Raw genomic sequence first — 17549 nt, 5'->3', positions numbered from 1 at the left:
CTTTTCCAGCCCTTTCTAGGCAGCAGAGTAGAAGCATTTGGAGACATTTGTAGGCTATCTGTGGGCAGATGTGTAAGCAGCACTGTAGATTATTCAAAAAAAGGTTTCTAGTTAGGAGCAGTAGGATGAGATTCAAGTCTCCTAAAGACCATGATATACATTCCAGTTACAGGTCTCTAGCTGTTAAAGGAAAGTCTGTTTGCTCTAAGTAAAACATAATGAGTTGCAGACTTCTCCAAATTATATTAGGGTTTTTGTTTTTTTTTAATGTCCATAAGCAATAGGTCATTCTGAGAATGCATTTATGTAAGTTACAGAGATCCCAGGGTAATGAGTATTGCAAACTCTATAGTTCTAAGTCCAGAACAAAACACCTTCACTGAAAAAATCCCTTGCTTGCAATCTCCACACATTCATATATCTTAACTATTGGCATAATTTCTGCAAATGTTGGTCCATGGTGAGCTAAGACCGCTTTTAGGTAGCCACATTGTATGTTTTGCTGACAAGCTGAAATGAATTATGTAAGAGGTCTCCTTGGTAGCCATCATGGAATAGACACTTCTAAAAGATCCTTATTATTGAGATGCGTAGGAGAAGCTCTTTAGAGTACACTTCAGTTAATCATTGTGGAGGTCATAAGGTATGGATTGCTGCAGTAGTATCTGTAGGACATGCGTGAGAATTTTAAGTGATTCGAGTGTGTAGTATCACACCAGAGTGTAGGAATAATAGGAATACTAAAATCAATTATTTCGATGCTTATTGATGAAAGACAAGCATGCTCTTCCACCTCTGAGGATGTACCACTTCAGTAGCGTCATCCCCATGATCTCCCCTATGAGTATCAATGTTGTGTCAACTAGATTGTGTTTTCTATTGCTCTCTAATTCAATCAGTGAAGTGGCCTAGAAGGCACTTTGCTATGACAGAGTAGAAATCTCTGGCATGGCTGAAAAACAGCATTTAAAAAAGTTTTTTTAAAAATATGTATGTTGCAAAAACCAGCATTATATTGATGGGTCTCAGAGTAATCTATGTGCTTGGTAAACCTGTAGAGCATCATTATCATAGTCTCACTAATTCTAATGGATTCATCTGCTCAGTCCAGTAAAGTGCTGTTCCTGTGTTAAGAGCAGTACACTGTGATCAGATGGATTATGCCTATGAATACATCTGCTCCTAGGTCAAATCTTCTGCTCTTTGATTTTTTTATTATTTTATATTTTGACATAGAGTATTTATTCTGGTGTTAGGTAGGTGAGAAATCCTGCACTTCAGTTGTTCTTTAATGCAGGCTTCAGGGTGAACTTCTGTAAGAGGTGTTTGAGAAACTGTGCTTTGTTTAGCTCAGATCTGCAGCTGAACTGTTAGTTTGCTTTTATAGAAGCATTGCATGGGCAATACCTGTAAAATAAGCCATGATACTCTCTGACACTGGCCCATAGAGCTAGGAAAGAAGGACATGTTAGCAGATGCACTGAGATACTTTTTTCAAGTGTGGATTATGCAGTAAGAGTGAAGAAAAACATTGGGTTTTAGCCTCAGTGAGATATTTGACCCCTTAAAAGTATTAAACTAATTGCTGGGTCTGACTCTGAAATCAGAATTTCAGAGATATAGAAAAGTGCTTTTAGTAAATCCAGAGAAAGCCTCTAATTTATTTCTAAAAATCCCAAAATATCTAGGTCCAAGAGATTTTCTCTGATAGTTTTTGTTTAGATCTCTTGTGTGCTTTCCTACTTAAAATCCTGTGCATGTATTTCTGAAGGAAGGATTTAGATTTATTTTAAGATTTGGTTTGAGTTATTTATCACTGAAACAGGCTCTCTAGGGAAGTGATGGAGTCACCATCCCTGGAAGTGTTCAAAAAATGTGTGGATATGGGCACTCAAGAATATGGTTTAGAGGTGAACATCATAGTAGTGCTGGGATGATGGTTGGATTAGGTGATCTTAGAGGTATTTTGTGATCTTAACAATTCTGTGATTCTATGATTGTGAAAATTGTATCTGAGGTTTAAATTTGAATCACTGGGTTTCCTCTCATTTGTGTTGTCTTTTCCCATTAAGTTTATTCTATTGACTAGAGAAGAATTATTTATGACTCATATTTAAGACCACATGTGTCCCACAGCAGTTCAGAGAGAACTTATGGCACCATAAGACACCTTTTAAGAGGTTCCAGGTCTGTTTTGGAGACCACTGCAACAACCTTCCTATCAGGGCAGTGTGCCATACACAGATCTCCATGATGAGCTGGGTGGAATAATGTTTGAAACTGCACGTGTGTGTTAATTAACCTGCAAGTGACAGGTGGCAAGGGCACATGCCCTTGTGAACTGCTTGTATAAACCTCTTAACTCGGAGCAGTAGGTCTCTTGTTTTGTTAAACACCTTCTCAGCTTACAAACTTTAGTCTGCCTGGGTGGAATGAGGCCATTTTACAGCCAAGGCTTTTGTCCTTTACTTTTATTCTTCTTTTCTCTGAATAAAATTTAGCAGCCGCTCATGATGTCTGTATACAAAACAGCCAGCTTCGTGGTATCACAGGCGATAAAAATGTAATGTGCAAAATTCACATCCAGCAACACTTCTTCCATTTTTTATTATTTTCTCATAAAAACAATTTAGGAGACTTAAACAAGGACAAGAAAATGCTCTTTAAAAGGCATGCAATATCATTTAGCTTCACCTAGAAGCTTTACCATTCTAAAAAAGCTTCCATACTCAGTTTAACTGTTCTTAGTGATTACAGTTTGCAGTACCTGTTATTTAAAATATTGATTCTTGTTCCTTCCCTTCATGCAGCTTTAGAATCTTTCACAGAGTGTAAACTTCCCTGTCAAAAATTCATAGATAATTCATCTCCTATTTTAATGAGTGCTTCTGTCATTTAGAAAAGATTAGGCAACCATCTGCAGGAATGTCTGTGCTAAGTGGTTGCAGGGCAAGGAAATAGTCTACATGTCCTTGTGAGTCCTGCTTTCTACAGTTTACTTCTTTTTCAGTCTTTCTAGAACAGAAAATAAGAATTACTGAATTCAAGAATAGCTTAGGAAATTACAGTTTGTTCTCAGTCATCATCTCTTGACTTTTAATTGTACAGAACACTAAAGAGGCACATACTGGCCTTTGTGTAATAACCACGTACTTTGCTGCAGAAAACAGGGTGTTTATATAAAAATGGTGCCATTCTGAAATAACTCCTCCACTGGCTAACCATATCAGTAATTCAATTAATTCAGTATATGGCAAAAGAAAAATATTTAATGCAGAAGTAAAATAATATGAAATATAAAGAAGAAATGAAGATACTGAAGAATTGTTATTATACAATTATTCAAATTTTTAAAGGCTACACATGAATAAGTTATTATAGTAGAAACATTCAAATAATGAGAATACTACAAGAAAATGCATTAAAAATGTTTCATTTTAAAAAACAAAAATTTGTAAAGGTAAGCCCCTGTACTTTGCTTTTTTAATGTGTTATTGTATTCATTAATCTTTTGAGAAAACAGTATGGAACATGAGGGAATAACATACTGCTGAATTTACAGGAATTAAATGTTAAACTTGAAAATGTAAAGTGCTTTTATCAGTATTGTTAATTTTATTTGAATACAACCATTTTGGGATGGATTACTAGGGAAATATTTGAATGGGAAAAATGTGAACTACAGAGCATCTTCTGCCTACCTGGCCATGATAATTACAAATGTCAGTTTTGGTAGATATAAAAAGGGGTTAAGTTGCAGTTCGGGCTTCCATCCACCCCTCCTTTTCCTCTTTGCTTAGTTATAATTCTGCAAAGCCCATGTGAAAACACACTACCTGCTATGGTGACATTTTACATTAATTTTGAACAGGTATGAGTCACTTTATCAGATTTTTATGCTCAGTTTCTCCTGCCTAGGTGTATGGTGATGAGCAATTGGGGCCAGGAAGGCAAATAATAGATTTTGCACCGTTTCAACATTCTCTGCACATTGAAAGGGAAGAAATATTACATCTTTATGATATTCTTCACTGATCAAATCTGTAACCATAAGTAAACAGGTTCAGATCCCACTAAAGATAATGGCTGGCCAAGAGAGTCACTGCAGAGATCCACAGAGAGACAGCAGATTGCATTGTCATGAGAAAAACTTGCTCCTTGGGATTTGTGCTATCATTTATATTTTAATTCAGCAATACTTCATTTCTTATGTCATTAAAAATACCAGCAGTAGTATTAATCCAAAGTTATATCCTAGGAGTAAATGTGTCTCCCTAGAGATGAATATAAACTAATTACCTTTGTACAATATGTTGACTGTTTAGAATACATAATTGTTTTCCCTAATTTTTTGAGAGATGAAAGAATGCATACGTATATGTATTAGGATATCTCTGTCTGTGAAAGAAAAGAAATCTTGTATCTAATTTCTCACAAATATTTACCTGTCTTTTTTTCATAAAATACAATAATTTAGTACAATTTAAAAATATACTGTGTTAGTACAAATGCTCTTGCCTTTCATATTTCCATTAACATAAAATCCTTTCCATGTTTTCATGAGTACTAGCATATTTTTCTCACTGTCTTCATGAATACAGCTCAGTTCAGATCTTAATTCACTCTATTGAAAGAAATTATTCCATTCAGCTTGAAACTGATCAAAGCTCTTCTATGCTGTTTTGAAGAGCCAAAAGGGGACTTTTAATGGGACCAGGATCTACGTAGGAAGTAAGCAAAGGCTGTTTTAAGAACGTTTTCCACATTCACTTAGAAGAGGTTCCCATGGAAATGTAATTCAGCTAATAGTTACGTTACTCTTTTGGCAACTTGCCTGCCTCATGAGGAAATATCATTTTAAGGGGTTCCCATAGAAAGCTATAGCTTAAATCTGTACTGCAGAGTGATGGTATTCACTAATGCCCTGAAGCTCTGTGCCCTGCCAATGCAGCATTAGAGAACAAGTGCTTCCTTGTGGGGTCTGGGTACTCTGCTACAGTGAGAACGCTCCTCAGATTTCCTTCTGTCATAGGGCTTACTGTAAGAGGGAAAAAAAGGAGGGGGGGGGGAAGAAAAACCAGAAAAAAAAAAAAAAAAAAAAAAAAAAGCCCTGCAATTCGTGTTTTATTCATTTTGGGTTTTTTGTTGGGGTTTTAGTAATCTTCAGACCTACAAAAGAATAACTAAAAATAAGAAAACAAAAACTCCTCCATCCTTTCAATGTAGTGATATTTATTATGTATATATATGACAGATAATTTTATAATGAAAATGTAACAGAAAGTCACAGCTTCTTAAGTCAATGCAAAATTGTGCTTCTAAGTCAACACACATTCTGCCATCTAGTGACCAGAAGAAATTGTACTGACCAGTTGCTAATGTGATGAGAAACCCCAAGTACTGCTACTGCTGTGTATCTTTGTGGGAGAACCTCTGAAATGGGTTAAAAAAATGTGCAGAAAACTTTTTCATGCTCTGAGAAGTCAGATATTGATCAGATCTACTGATATTAGTTAATATTGCAGTCCAAAATTTGATTTAAACAAACTGATTCTTTATATATTTCCATAGTCTTCTTTCTTCCTTTCCCCCTCTCCTCCTCCCCCTTCACCTGGGACTTCTATCAGCATTTTGCATAATTTCTGGGAAAAATATTTGTGTGTTAGGATGCCATGCTACTGCATGTGAGACAGTTTGCATTATTGCACATTTTGACTGCAAGACCTATTCGTTCATTCAGCAGTCAAGAGTAAATGAAAACACTTGTTTGGCTAGTTACAGGTCAGGAGTGGGTAGGGTAGTATGAATCACACTGCTGGAGCATTGTGGGTGAAAGAAAATGACAGTCACTTTGGGGAGTTGACTGCCTCTTTTTGCTTTTAAGGTTTTGAAAAGCTTTCAGGAAACTGCTCTACTTGTTCTGTACAAGCTGATGACACTCAGCAGCTCTCAGAAGTTCCTTAGCATTGTGTGTGTCCTAAGGGGGTAACCCTAGAGGTCTCAGAACCACTTTTTTTTTTTTTTTTAGTTCATTTATGATGTCATCACCAACTTCTATGATGAAAAAGGCTTTTTATATTAATGCCAGTGTGTCCTGCACCATAAATAGCACAATTCATAGTAGATGGTACACCATAATACATTTGTCCTCTGAAGTTCCCATGAAATATGGTAAAAAATAGCCATAAAAGCCAGACCAACATGGTTTATAATGTCATCTGATTAACAGGACATATATGCAACAAATATATATGTTAAGAATATCATAAAATAGCCTTAAAATCTGTTTGATATTTACCTTAATTTCAAAGAATATCCACTTGTCAAAAAGCAAAGCCTTGGTGAGTAGAACCCTGCAAAGCTGGTATTTTTCTTTTGTATTTCTCAGTTGTCCTAGTTTGCATTTTTACACTGTTAACAGATTTTTTTCTTCTTTATTCCTACAGAGAGCACATGGCACCTCTCTCCTCTTCTAAAAATGCACACCTACACTGGCCGCAAGATTTTAGCTTCTCCTCTAAAAACTAAAAAGGTTACTCAATAGGAATAAAAATTCCCATAACATAACATAACATAACATAACATAACATAACATAACATAACATAACAATAAAGGTAAAGCCAATGGGACTAGTGATAAGAGCTGTAAATAATACCAAACTGTAAACTTTGGAATTGCAATTTTTTATTCTGTCCAAGAAGGCATGGAACTATAGTACATGCCTCAGCTTATATGTAAAATGAAATCATGGAATCAGATAATCATTTTGGATGGAAAAGCCCTCCAAGATCTTTAACCTTTGACCAAACACCACCATGCCAACTACACCATAGCACTAAGCGCCATATCCAGTCATTTTTGAACACTTACAGAGATGGAGACTCCACCACCTCCCTGGGCAGTCTGTTCCAATGTTTAACCAAGTGATACATCACATCCATATTAAAATGTATGCATCACTAAAATGCTATGAAGTATTGATCCATTATGAGCAGCTGAGGAGCAAAAACATAGGCATCCTATTGCAGTGATCCCTCGTGCTTCCACAGCCACCAAAGGGCCACTGACAGCAGAATAAATTCTTTTAATTCAGATAATGAAACCTGAGGTTTTCTACCACAAATGTTTGGAATGTGTTATGATTTATTATAAGTCTTGGTCTGGTAAAATGATTCAAGGGTCCCCATAATGCCATTTTTATTTACATTTTGAGATATTTATGGGTTTTTATCTTCATGCTGTGTAGATTATAGCATTAACAATGCAATAAAAAGGCTTAAAACCCTTGCATGTTTCCAGGCCTAACTTAGAGTCACACTGTCAATTTCTGAATTAGACCATGCACCTATTTGTTGCTGAAAGGATTTGCCTTCCCCCTGTATTTAATGAAACAATATGATTAATATCAATGTTAGAGATAAAAGAAGAGAAGAACTGTCCTGTTTCACTCAAATAAAATTTAGGACAGACATCACCAAAAAAATTATCTTCAGAACTAATGTCTAAAAACATACCTTCTTCTGGGTTAGAAAACTTATTTTCAGCAGCAAAAACTAGGTAAGAAGAGTGAGAATGATAAAAATTAATTTACTCAGAATGTCAATTCAAATATCCAATATTATATACAGATATCAGGTCTTGAATCTGGCTGACTTGACCTTGCAGGACACCTGTGTGCTGTAATATTGCCTACATTAGGATGGTTCTTACCACCTTTCCCACACAAACAGATCCTTGAAACTTCTGTGCCATTTAGTCATACTCTAGACTGACTTGGGTTAAAATGCTTTCCCAGCCCAGACAGCATTTAGATACTGCCTCTCTGAGAAGTATTGAGGGGAAAAAAAACAGCATAATGGGTTCACCTTCTGTGTTTATTACCTAGGATCTGAAAATGAAGGGAAGTTTCATTCTATTTAGTGTTTATTGCAAACTTAAACAATATATTATATTAAAAATGTTTCATAAAAATGCATTACTCTTAAGCTTCTTAGATTAAACAATTTTGAGATCATTGTTTCTACTTATACACAGAAAGTGGACATTTCTGATCCCATTGTAAAAATGCACTTGACCCTTTTTTTTCTCTCATGAGGCCTGAATTTTAATGAGGTCTCACCCATGCCAGTACATTGCATTTCCTGGTACTGCTTTTGTTGTCATGTGGCATTTGGTTAAATACTTCAGCTGAATATGAAAATAAGAGCATTGCATAAGTCTGGTTCCATTTTTTTGATAAAACTTATAAAAATATTTTTATCTGGGTAATGAAAAATTTATCTTTAATATATACTTGCTATATAAATGCTTAGTATATCAAAGGGAGATTAGCTGAAAAGTGCATCTCAAAGACCATCAGCAATAGCTGAAGTGAATTGAAAATATTTTGTTGCTTAAGTGGAAAAATGAAAAAAGCGAGGCATTATAATCATGCAGAGTGGTATTTGTAACTCCGTGGTTATGACTGGGGTTACATCAGGTATTATCCACAATGCAGAGAACTGATCTCCCAGACATCCCTTTGCCTCTCCAGCAGCAGTCTCTGTCCTGCAGGACACTGCATGTGCCCGCACCCAGCAGAGACGCTGCAGGACTGGGACCAGACCATCCACCACCTCCCTGTATGCCTCTGGAAAGCCTTCCTCTAGCAAAGGTCTCCCATCATTGCACTCTGTAACTAAAAAATTAGAGCTAAGTCTTCTGCAAGAATGGTGCCATACCCTCTAAATTGCCTGACAAGCAGAGATCATGCAGGCAGCAAACTCAGAGTAAACATGCCTTGCTGTGACAGCCTCTTCAGGCGAGAAGCTGTGTAGAGTCTCCTGCCATTGCCATGCTATTAATTACAGTTTAAATGTGTCATCTGTACTGCACCTTGTAAAAATTGTAAAAAATATTCTAATCACAGTTTGCATTAGAATATTAATTGTAATAAGAGATTTTCCACAGAATCAAAAGCTGTCTTAAATCAGAGAAGCTGGAGAAGATATGTATTTTGGAAAAAATTTATTCATAGAATTTTTAACACACATATGTATATATGCACATACATATATATATTATATATTTGCATGTGTGTATATACATATATCATTTAATTATCTTATATTTATTTCTGGGATGAATTAAAATGTTGAATGTTTAATCCTCAAAATATATTTTATTAATTATATTTTCAGATATTCTCTTTAGAATGTGAACTGCATTGCTGTTCTCAAATGAATAATTAAATTTATATTTTAAGTGGTGCCAGTAATGAATATTTACAAAAAGAAACGCTAATTTGGAGAAATACATGAATAGTTTACTAGAAAGGAAAAAAACCTCTTGCTTCTGATTGACCCCTTAAAAATAAGTTTACCTTTTATTGTTTCTTTAAATAGAAATTTTAATGTTTTAAATTATTTATCAAGACAATTTATTTGCAAATAATATTTATTAGGGATATTTACATATCATATAATGTTTTGTGGTTTTTGAGGCAGAAAGGTAAGTTTTATTATCTTCATGCCTTTACAAATTGGGGAGAATTTTGAATTTTGCATTTGCAAGGTAACCTTCCAGCAGAAAGGTATTTTTTAATGTTTGTGTTCCTTGTGTTTCAGACACCTTCTGCCTCATCAGAAACTTTATGTGATTGTAGTTGAAGTAGTTTCAATGCTAACCCACATTTCCCTGCACGTGCTTCTTGAATTAGAGTCCCAGGTTTTGGGGTGTTGTTTTACAGAATATTTAGCACTGAGCTGCAGACAGCTGTGTGTGCCTGGGAGGATCACAGGGAACTGTGCTGAACATACAGCAGTCCCCCTCTAAGTGCAAAAGACTTTCTGTATTTCATTACAGAAATGAAAAGTAGAGCTAAGGTAGAAGTCTAGGAGGCTTGCACAGGACAAGAGTGGGTAAATGACAGCATTAATAACAGGATAAGCAACTAAAGCACTCATCTCCCACACTCTGGGGCTTGATGTCACTGATTTTTCATGGGTTTTCCCTATTAAAATCCATGTGGAGAGTAAAATACTATAGTCTTTTAACTTAGAGGTTTCAGGAAGGAAGCAGATCACAAGCATTTGTTCTGCTGTATTCAACCTAAAAAATTAAACAGCTCATTGGCTAAATTATTATAATTTCCCACTGCCACCATTCCCAAAGATGACTTTTTATCTCTGTTGAAGGCTTCATCAGCCTGAAAGATGAGTGCAGAAATAGAAGTCCTCTGGAGGAGCAGCAGGCTCTGCCACAGAACAGCAATGTCTAACACTGTCACAGTCATTTTCTGGTGTGGTTTCCACGGATTTAAAATAAAGGAATAGAATGTCTGCATTTGAATAACTGGTTTTGTCCCATGTCATACAGCTGATTTATAGAATGTGTCACTACATTGAATGTTGGTTCATAAAATAAAATCATATTGGAAAATCTGCAGACATAAATTTAAGTATTTATTGAAAGCTGAGTGTAGCAAAGTTAAGTTGATGTTAACTGCCATGATCACTTGCCTGACTCTTGCCAGCAACTTCCAGGTATGTTTAGGAACATATTGCATGAGACAGTATGTGACTTTTGAGAAATGTCTACACACAAGCTTTCATAAACCTTTATTCTGTCTTTAGAATTTGGAATGATGGGAGATCATACAATTAAAAGTCAGCGACCTCGATCTGTTCATGAGAAAAGGGTCCCTCAGGAACAAGCTGATGCTGCTAAATTTATGGCACAAACTGGTAATACATCAGTTACATTTTTTCTATTTACTGTTGTTAATTTTAGCAAGACCACTGCATGTTTCCATAATCTTTTGCTGCATATTTGTCAGTTTTCTAAGCTGATACTTTTTTTGAGTCATTTATTTTTTTTTTTCACCAGTTAAAGTCCATAAATAAAGTAGCTAAGAGTTAGATAGATCATGCAAAAACATGCACTGTGAATGTGAATACTGAATCATTTAATGTAAGCATGAATTTCTTTAGTAGTAAAAGCAGTCTCACATGTACAAACACAGGACAGCTCACTGTGACATGGTAACTTTTTTTCAAAGATGTTAAGAACATGCTTCATAATTTCTTTATAAATAGAATGTCTAATTCCAGCTTTAGGCTTTTATCAAATTAATTAATTACTGGGGTGACTTTAATGTGCATGCGTTCAGCATTTGCTATCTTTGGCCCAGCACGATGCTCTGGTCTCTAGTTTCCAGATTCATAATTGCTAAATGAAATTGGCCGTAAGTAGATTTTAATTGAATGTGCAAATTATCTAACAGTTTTTCATCTAAAACATATTTTCTAATTTTGTTTGAGCAACTTCATCTTCTTTATCTAAAGATACCAAGATGATATTGGAAACCTGGAACTGAAGTAATTAAAAAAAAAATGCCTGATTAGCCTGTTTACCAACAGCTACCACAGATGTCTTTGGGGTGAATAATAAAATTTTAGTGGTGAGTTGAATTAAGCTCTCATACACCAAAACTACTGCCCATTTTGACTTCAGTAATGATCCATGTATCTGTTGGTAAAAGCTAACTCTTTATTGGCACCCTACACACTTCTTTCCAGTAAGTTACTGAGTTGACAATCTTGTGCCCCATAATTGTTGTATGGATTTGAATCAACTTCCTCTGTATCCCATAGTAACTAACCTAGAATATATGCCTGCATCAGTTGTACATAATGCTTCCAGTTTTTATGCACTTCAGTAAAAGAGCTATAATTGCTTCTAGATATGTTGCATGTTGACTTCCTTAGTGGTAGGGTGCTTTACTTAACAGATTTGCAGAAATCGGTATATTAAGCAACCTAAGTATAGCCAATCAGTGTAGATCTGTTTGATAACAAATTTAGAATAGGAAAAAGTCTGTTTCCCTCATATTAATCTATAGGATTGCTTTTATGGCTAACTCCCAGATACTACTGTAAGCAAATGCAGTGGAAGAAGGGAGCCTAGAGTTCTCTAGGTCTCCATGCAGTTTTTGTTTAGGAAAGTAGAACTTATCACTTACATACCTGGATCAGACATATAATGTTAGTTGCTTACTACATAGAATAACACCTTTGCTTTTATGCTGCTTCTTGAATTCATACAATTACTCAAAAAATAATAAAATTATCTGGGGTTTTTTCCCACATAAATCCTTAAAACTTTAATAATATCACACAAATCTTGTATTTGATAATTTTTAGTCATGCATTGCAGTGCATCTATTCTGGGTGTTAAGGGAGCTGCATTACAAGTGCAGCCCTTATACCATCACCTTCCAATACATTGTGTGTGTGGAGTGGGAGATGAGCGTTCAAAATTATACAGGATTGGTTTTCAAGGTCCTGTTCTGAAAGCATGTGAGATGTATGAGCATATAAATTTAGATGCCAGAGTTTGGGGAAATATATATTTTCCATGCTGCAGTTTAATACATTTTAAGTAATACTTGTGCTCTTTCTGGACATACTAATTTTCATATCTTCATTTTGTTTTTCCTTTGTAGTGATCATTGCATATTTTCTTCACCTGTAATGCATTCATTTTTCTTGCAATAAAATGATTGTGATATCTTCCTAAACTGATTCATAAGGTTTTTTTCCTAACATATCTATCTCATTAATTTATCCACTAAGAAATATTATTAGTTTTTGGTTATTGAGTTTATGGGGTTTTATATATTAAGCCTTGATATTTTATTTTGTGTAATAATAAAACAGATACAAAAGTGCAACAAAATATTTGTATGTTTTTAAAAGGCACTGAGATAGCAATAGAGAAATGTCCTGGAAAAGATTTATGAAAAGCATTCAAACCACTGTTTGAATTGTGGACTTAATCCACCAAATTTTGCTGGAAATTGAAGAGTTTTAAAATGTGGTATTAACATATGCATTTTTCTGGTTTTGGAGAGTATTATGAAGCAGTAAAAACATTTATTAAAAAATACTGTGTTAATAATTTCTTGTTCTATATTTGTCATTTTATGTGTTTGGACTGATCCTTCCCTTAGGTGTTATGGGATTTAGAGAGTATAATGCAGGTAAGTTTTACACAGATCAATGAGGCCTTCCATACAGTAAGTTATGTTTCCTCTTACATGTCAAGCATCAGGGGAGAATAAGAGTTTGGTAGCTTGCTAGGAAATAATTTGAGATTATAGATTTAATATGATTGATATAAAAATTTAAGAGTTCTCAAATAACAGAAAACAAGAAGGTAAATAAAAAGTAGCCTGTTCAAAATTCTAATTTCAGAAAAGAGTGGATAAGAGGAAAACAAACAATTGAAGATATATTTGCAGGTTATGTACTTAACCTGGATTTATTATAGAAAATATTAGAAAATATAGAAAGTAGTTTTATGTGCTGAAGTTAAAATGGTACATTAAAAATTATATATATTTAAAGATGTTTTCCTTCTTTCAAGTCTTTTAAAACAAGGAATAATCATCCTGAAAACAGTATAAAATACTCTTAAAAATTAAAAATTACCAAAACAAATCATAATGCATTGTATAAAAAGAAGCAAAGCAGCTGGTGAGATAAGTGTGCTCTTTATTTTGTTTTCATTTTGCTCTTTTTTGCACTGCATGTTAATATGGAGGATCTTCCTCCAGCAAATGTTTAAGCCTTCTTTACATGTGATGATGTATATTAAGAAATTATGCTTTTTGTGAATGAACAGTACATAAATTCTCAGGACTTCTAATAATTAATACCAATTTCAAAATTCACTCAATACATTCACACAACAGTCTGACTACAGCCTGATAATCATGTTGCTGCTATTTTCCATCATATTCCAAGGGTTTAGAGTAACATTTTTATCACTTTAATATATATTTTTTTATTTTTAATTTCCTTATTTTATTAGTTGTGTAATGCCAATATGTCTGTGTTGAATAATGGATTGTTTACACTGAGTATATATAACTCTTTTACATAATGAGGAATATCTCAAGAAATATAGTTTAGACTTTTTCTTCTGCTTGACCTTTTATCTAAACAATTTTAACAAAGGCAAAGTCAAACTTCAAACATGTAGGAAAAGACAAAAAGTATTGGCCTAGAAACCCACAGTAATACACGTCTTTCTACCATGCATATAGGGCTTATAGTACATATTTTATAATTGTTAATGTCCACATACATATTCAATATATTTAGCATGTTATGTCATCTAACCTGAACCTAAGCCATCTAGCTGCCTAATCAAAATGCTAAATTCATGTCACAAGAACTATTAAAACAATAATCAGTGATTTTTTTTTCATTTTTTTCACCTAACAAATAAAGAAAATAACTACAAAAATCACTGGTGAATTTTTGTGTGTAGAAAGCTCATAATTTTGTGGTTTTATGTAGAAATTTTTAGAATTGCATATAATTTTATTAAAAACAGAGGGATTTGTGTGCTAATTATAATGCATTCTGTCTTTTTACTGAATAAGAAGCACTTTTTTTTTTTTTTTAAAGAATTGAATAGCCTCAGAATTGAATCTTAGAAGTCTAGCAGAAACAATCATTTTGCAAAGTCTTCCTGCTTGACCTCTGGGGAAAAAAAAACAACCAAAAAAAGACAGCTTGGAGAGATTCACAGATTCTTGCTACAAAGCACAGTTTGAAGAAATAGCATGTCACTTAGTGCATTCTTGGAAGATAGCACCAGAATATTCCTGCTTTGCAGACAGTCCCTCGCCTGTGATCAGTATCAGAACTTTTGGAAGACTAGAAGTATACTGAGATAACTGAAATTTCAAGCAAGCCCCTCAAGTCTGCAGATTTTATCATGCCACTGATTTTAAAACAGAAAGTCCAATTTGTTTCAAAAAGGACTTACACTAAAAAATTAAGCATGCAGTAAGGATTTCAGCTGCCATTTTACATTACATTCTGAATTTTAACAGAAGAAGCTAAACATCAATGCACAATTATTTACTCAAATTGTTCAGTGAGGTATATTCACATTATTTTTGCTTTTGCTTTCTGAGAATACTCAAGGGATTTATTTTTCTGAACAGGAATTCCTTTGGGAAAGGAATTCCACAATTGTGTGTATAGCTGTTCATGCATTCTTTCAAAATTCAAGCATTCTTTCCAGAGCATCCATGGAAGAAAATGTTATGCATGACTTGTTTTCAAAAAATAAAAATATAATATTCTATCTCTCAGAATTTTTTAAAAACCTCTTTTCTAATATACAGTATTAATAAATCACATCTGATAATTTTGAACATAGTAGTATGTATTACTTTCCCTAATTAGGTCTGGTACACCCAAGAATTTAGCATATCTGTAGGTCAAAAGCAAGGAATAAATTTATGCAGTAAATTATCAAAGTTTCCATCTCGCATTTCAGGTTAAAGTTTAGTAAACAAAATATTTTCTTTGTCAGGGAACTTTATTCAAATTCTGTATTCAACTGTATTCAAATTCTATATGATTCTGCTGAAGAAAATGTAAGACATTAGGGACTGATTGTCTGAGTTTTTTTTCATTGGAACTCCCTTACTGGTAGGGCTCCTTAAACTGTTACTGAGCCTTAATTCTAGAGGGATAAGTATAAATATCAAAGACAAATCCTTTGCTATTATGTAAAAAGAGTTGTCTATGTTCTTACAGAATCCTGAGGGTAGTGTTGTTTCTGAAGTGTTGAAGGGCAGTAGTTCTCATAAAGTTGTAAATGATGCTAAGACATCAAAGTGTTTCCCTCTGACAGGCGTTTTGTGACTGCAGCATCTTAGGTGTCCTTGTTTTCTATTCATTGCACATTTTCACAGCTGCTTTACTCCATAAACCTTTAAATATTTATTTTGGTGTAGTACCTTTTTCTTTGATTTATAAGAGCTGACGATAATGAGCTTCAGCAAAAATAAAAGAAACCAAACCAAACAAGCTGTGTCATTAATACTTATGTCTATATTCATGTTTGTTTGTTGTCTTGAATACAGGTGAATCTGGTGTTGAAGAGTGGGCCCAGTGGAGTACGTGTTCAGTTACTTGTGGTCAAGGGTCGCAGGTGCGAACCAGAACTTGTGTATCACCTTACGGGACACACTGCAGCGGCCCTTTAAGAGAATCAAGGGTTTGCAATAACACTGCCCTCTGTCCAGGTAGTGTTAGCAGCCAATAAATAAATTGTGGATGTTTTTGAACTGTATAATGATAAGAATTTGAAACTTTTTTTTTTTTAATTATTATTAACATGGATTTCATAGGGGCCTTTCAATTAAAGCAGAGAACTGTAATTCTATTCACCTGTGATTTTTTTTTTTCATGTAGGTTATTATTTTTATTTTCAGAACAGTCAAGATATGGAACAAGAGCACCTTTTTTACTGACAGTTTCATATTTTTTTTCAAAAAGTCTATATTCTCTAATTTTCACTCAGAAAAGAGAAGGTAGCATGAGTACAAAGACAAACTAGGGAAGAAATCCAGATAATGAATACATTAAGGAGCACAGACTAATTAAGAGGGTGGGTTAACATATATTATTTGACACTGCAATTGTTTTCCCATTTAGAATACTCTCTTTCAGGCAATGGGCCAGACAGTGTTCTATGCACAGTTATGTCTTCATGGACTTCCCTTTACATTGTTCTGGCAAGAAAGGGCAACAGCTACCTATCAAAGGAAAAAAGATCAGACAACAGTAACTCTCTTACATCTGACACACAGAAAAGGTCATCAGTGTCTTGCATCACAGTTTTCCTACTCCTTTTGTCTGAGAGATCTAGACATCGTTGGAGTTCAGCAGTAGTTATACACTAAGGAGAAGAGACAGGCATATTCAAGTTAGTTGCTGAAAGGGCACATCTTTCTTTAGACTCTACCTGTGGATCTGTGATGGGAATCCATGATGGGAAGCAAGAGGGAAGGCATATGCCTCATGACTACATTATTTTTCCTCTGCTGTGACTGAAATGCAAAAAAAAAAAAAAAAAAGAAAAATACTATATACCATCCTTCAGATGGTATGTATAGTACAAATTCAGGACAAATTCCTCAGGTCTCTGGAACATTTGATCCCAAGAGGGTGGTGAGCTATCTTCAGCTTCTGGGGAAGCTCAGTACATTTTTGAAGTAAACTAAATTGTCATACACAGAGAACTCTTTGGACTGTATCTCAATGAGCAATAATATGTAGGATCCAACCCTCATGTTGTTACTGTGTATTTAAAAATAGCCCATGGGAAGTGCATGTGATCCCATCAGTTTCTGTATGAGCATTATAAGCATTTAGGGAGCCTCTGTAATGAAAATCAGCTTACAAGATTATCTCTAGATGATGCATGATGGTAACAAGAATTGCTCTCAACACCTAATGTTTCCTATCATGCTTAAGTTAATCAATTCACATGAAATTCTATAATATTTCAGAGTAGAAATGCCTAGTTAGAGCTGAATTTTAATGCTTTAGAAGTGGTAAAACTTTACACATGGAAGTGTTTCCATACAAAATGGCAGGAATTTCTAAAACATTTAGAGTAGCTTGGATTGTGCCAGAGGTGGGAAATACTGCAAAAGAACTCTCAAGTACCAAAAAAAAACCCAAAAAAAGTGAAA

The 17549-nt window shown here is 34.5% G+C and overlaps 1 protein-coding gene across 12 annotated transcripts in view; it reads left to right on the top strand.

Moving 5' to 3' along the window:
* ADGRB3 (adhesion G protein-coupled receptor B3) overlaps positions 1-17549 on the top strand; it is a 445420-nt gene that overhangs the window by 168796 nt on the left and 259075 nt on the right. For 9 of the 12 annotated variants that reach the window (XM_063152983.1, XM_063152991.1, XM_063152988.1 and 6 more), the window contains exons 3-5: positions 10615-10725; positions 12993-13022; positions 15933-16094. In XM_063152983.1, the coding sequence (XP_063009053.1) occupies positions 10615-10725; positions 12993-13022; positions 15933-16094 (303 nt within the window). The remainder of the gene's footprint in view (positions 1-10614; positions 10726-12992; positions 13023-15932; positions 16095-17549) is intronic. The other 3 variants (XM_063152987.1, XM_063152982.1, XM_063152986.1) reach the window with 2 other exon arrangements.

The sequence above is a fragment of the Melospiza melodia genome, chromosome 3, assembly GCF_035770615.1.
Source record: "Melospiza melodia melodia isolate bMelMel2 chromosome 3, bMelMel2.pri, whole genome shotgun sequence".
In the NCBI taxonomy this organism is placed as follows: domain Eukaryota; kingdom Metazoa; phylum Chordata; class Aves; order Passeriformes; family Passerellidae; genus Melospiza; species Melospiza melodia.
The sequence above is the reverse complement of the archived record's forward strand: the minus strand, read 5'-3'. Positions and strand labels throughout refer to the sequence as shown.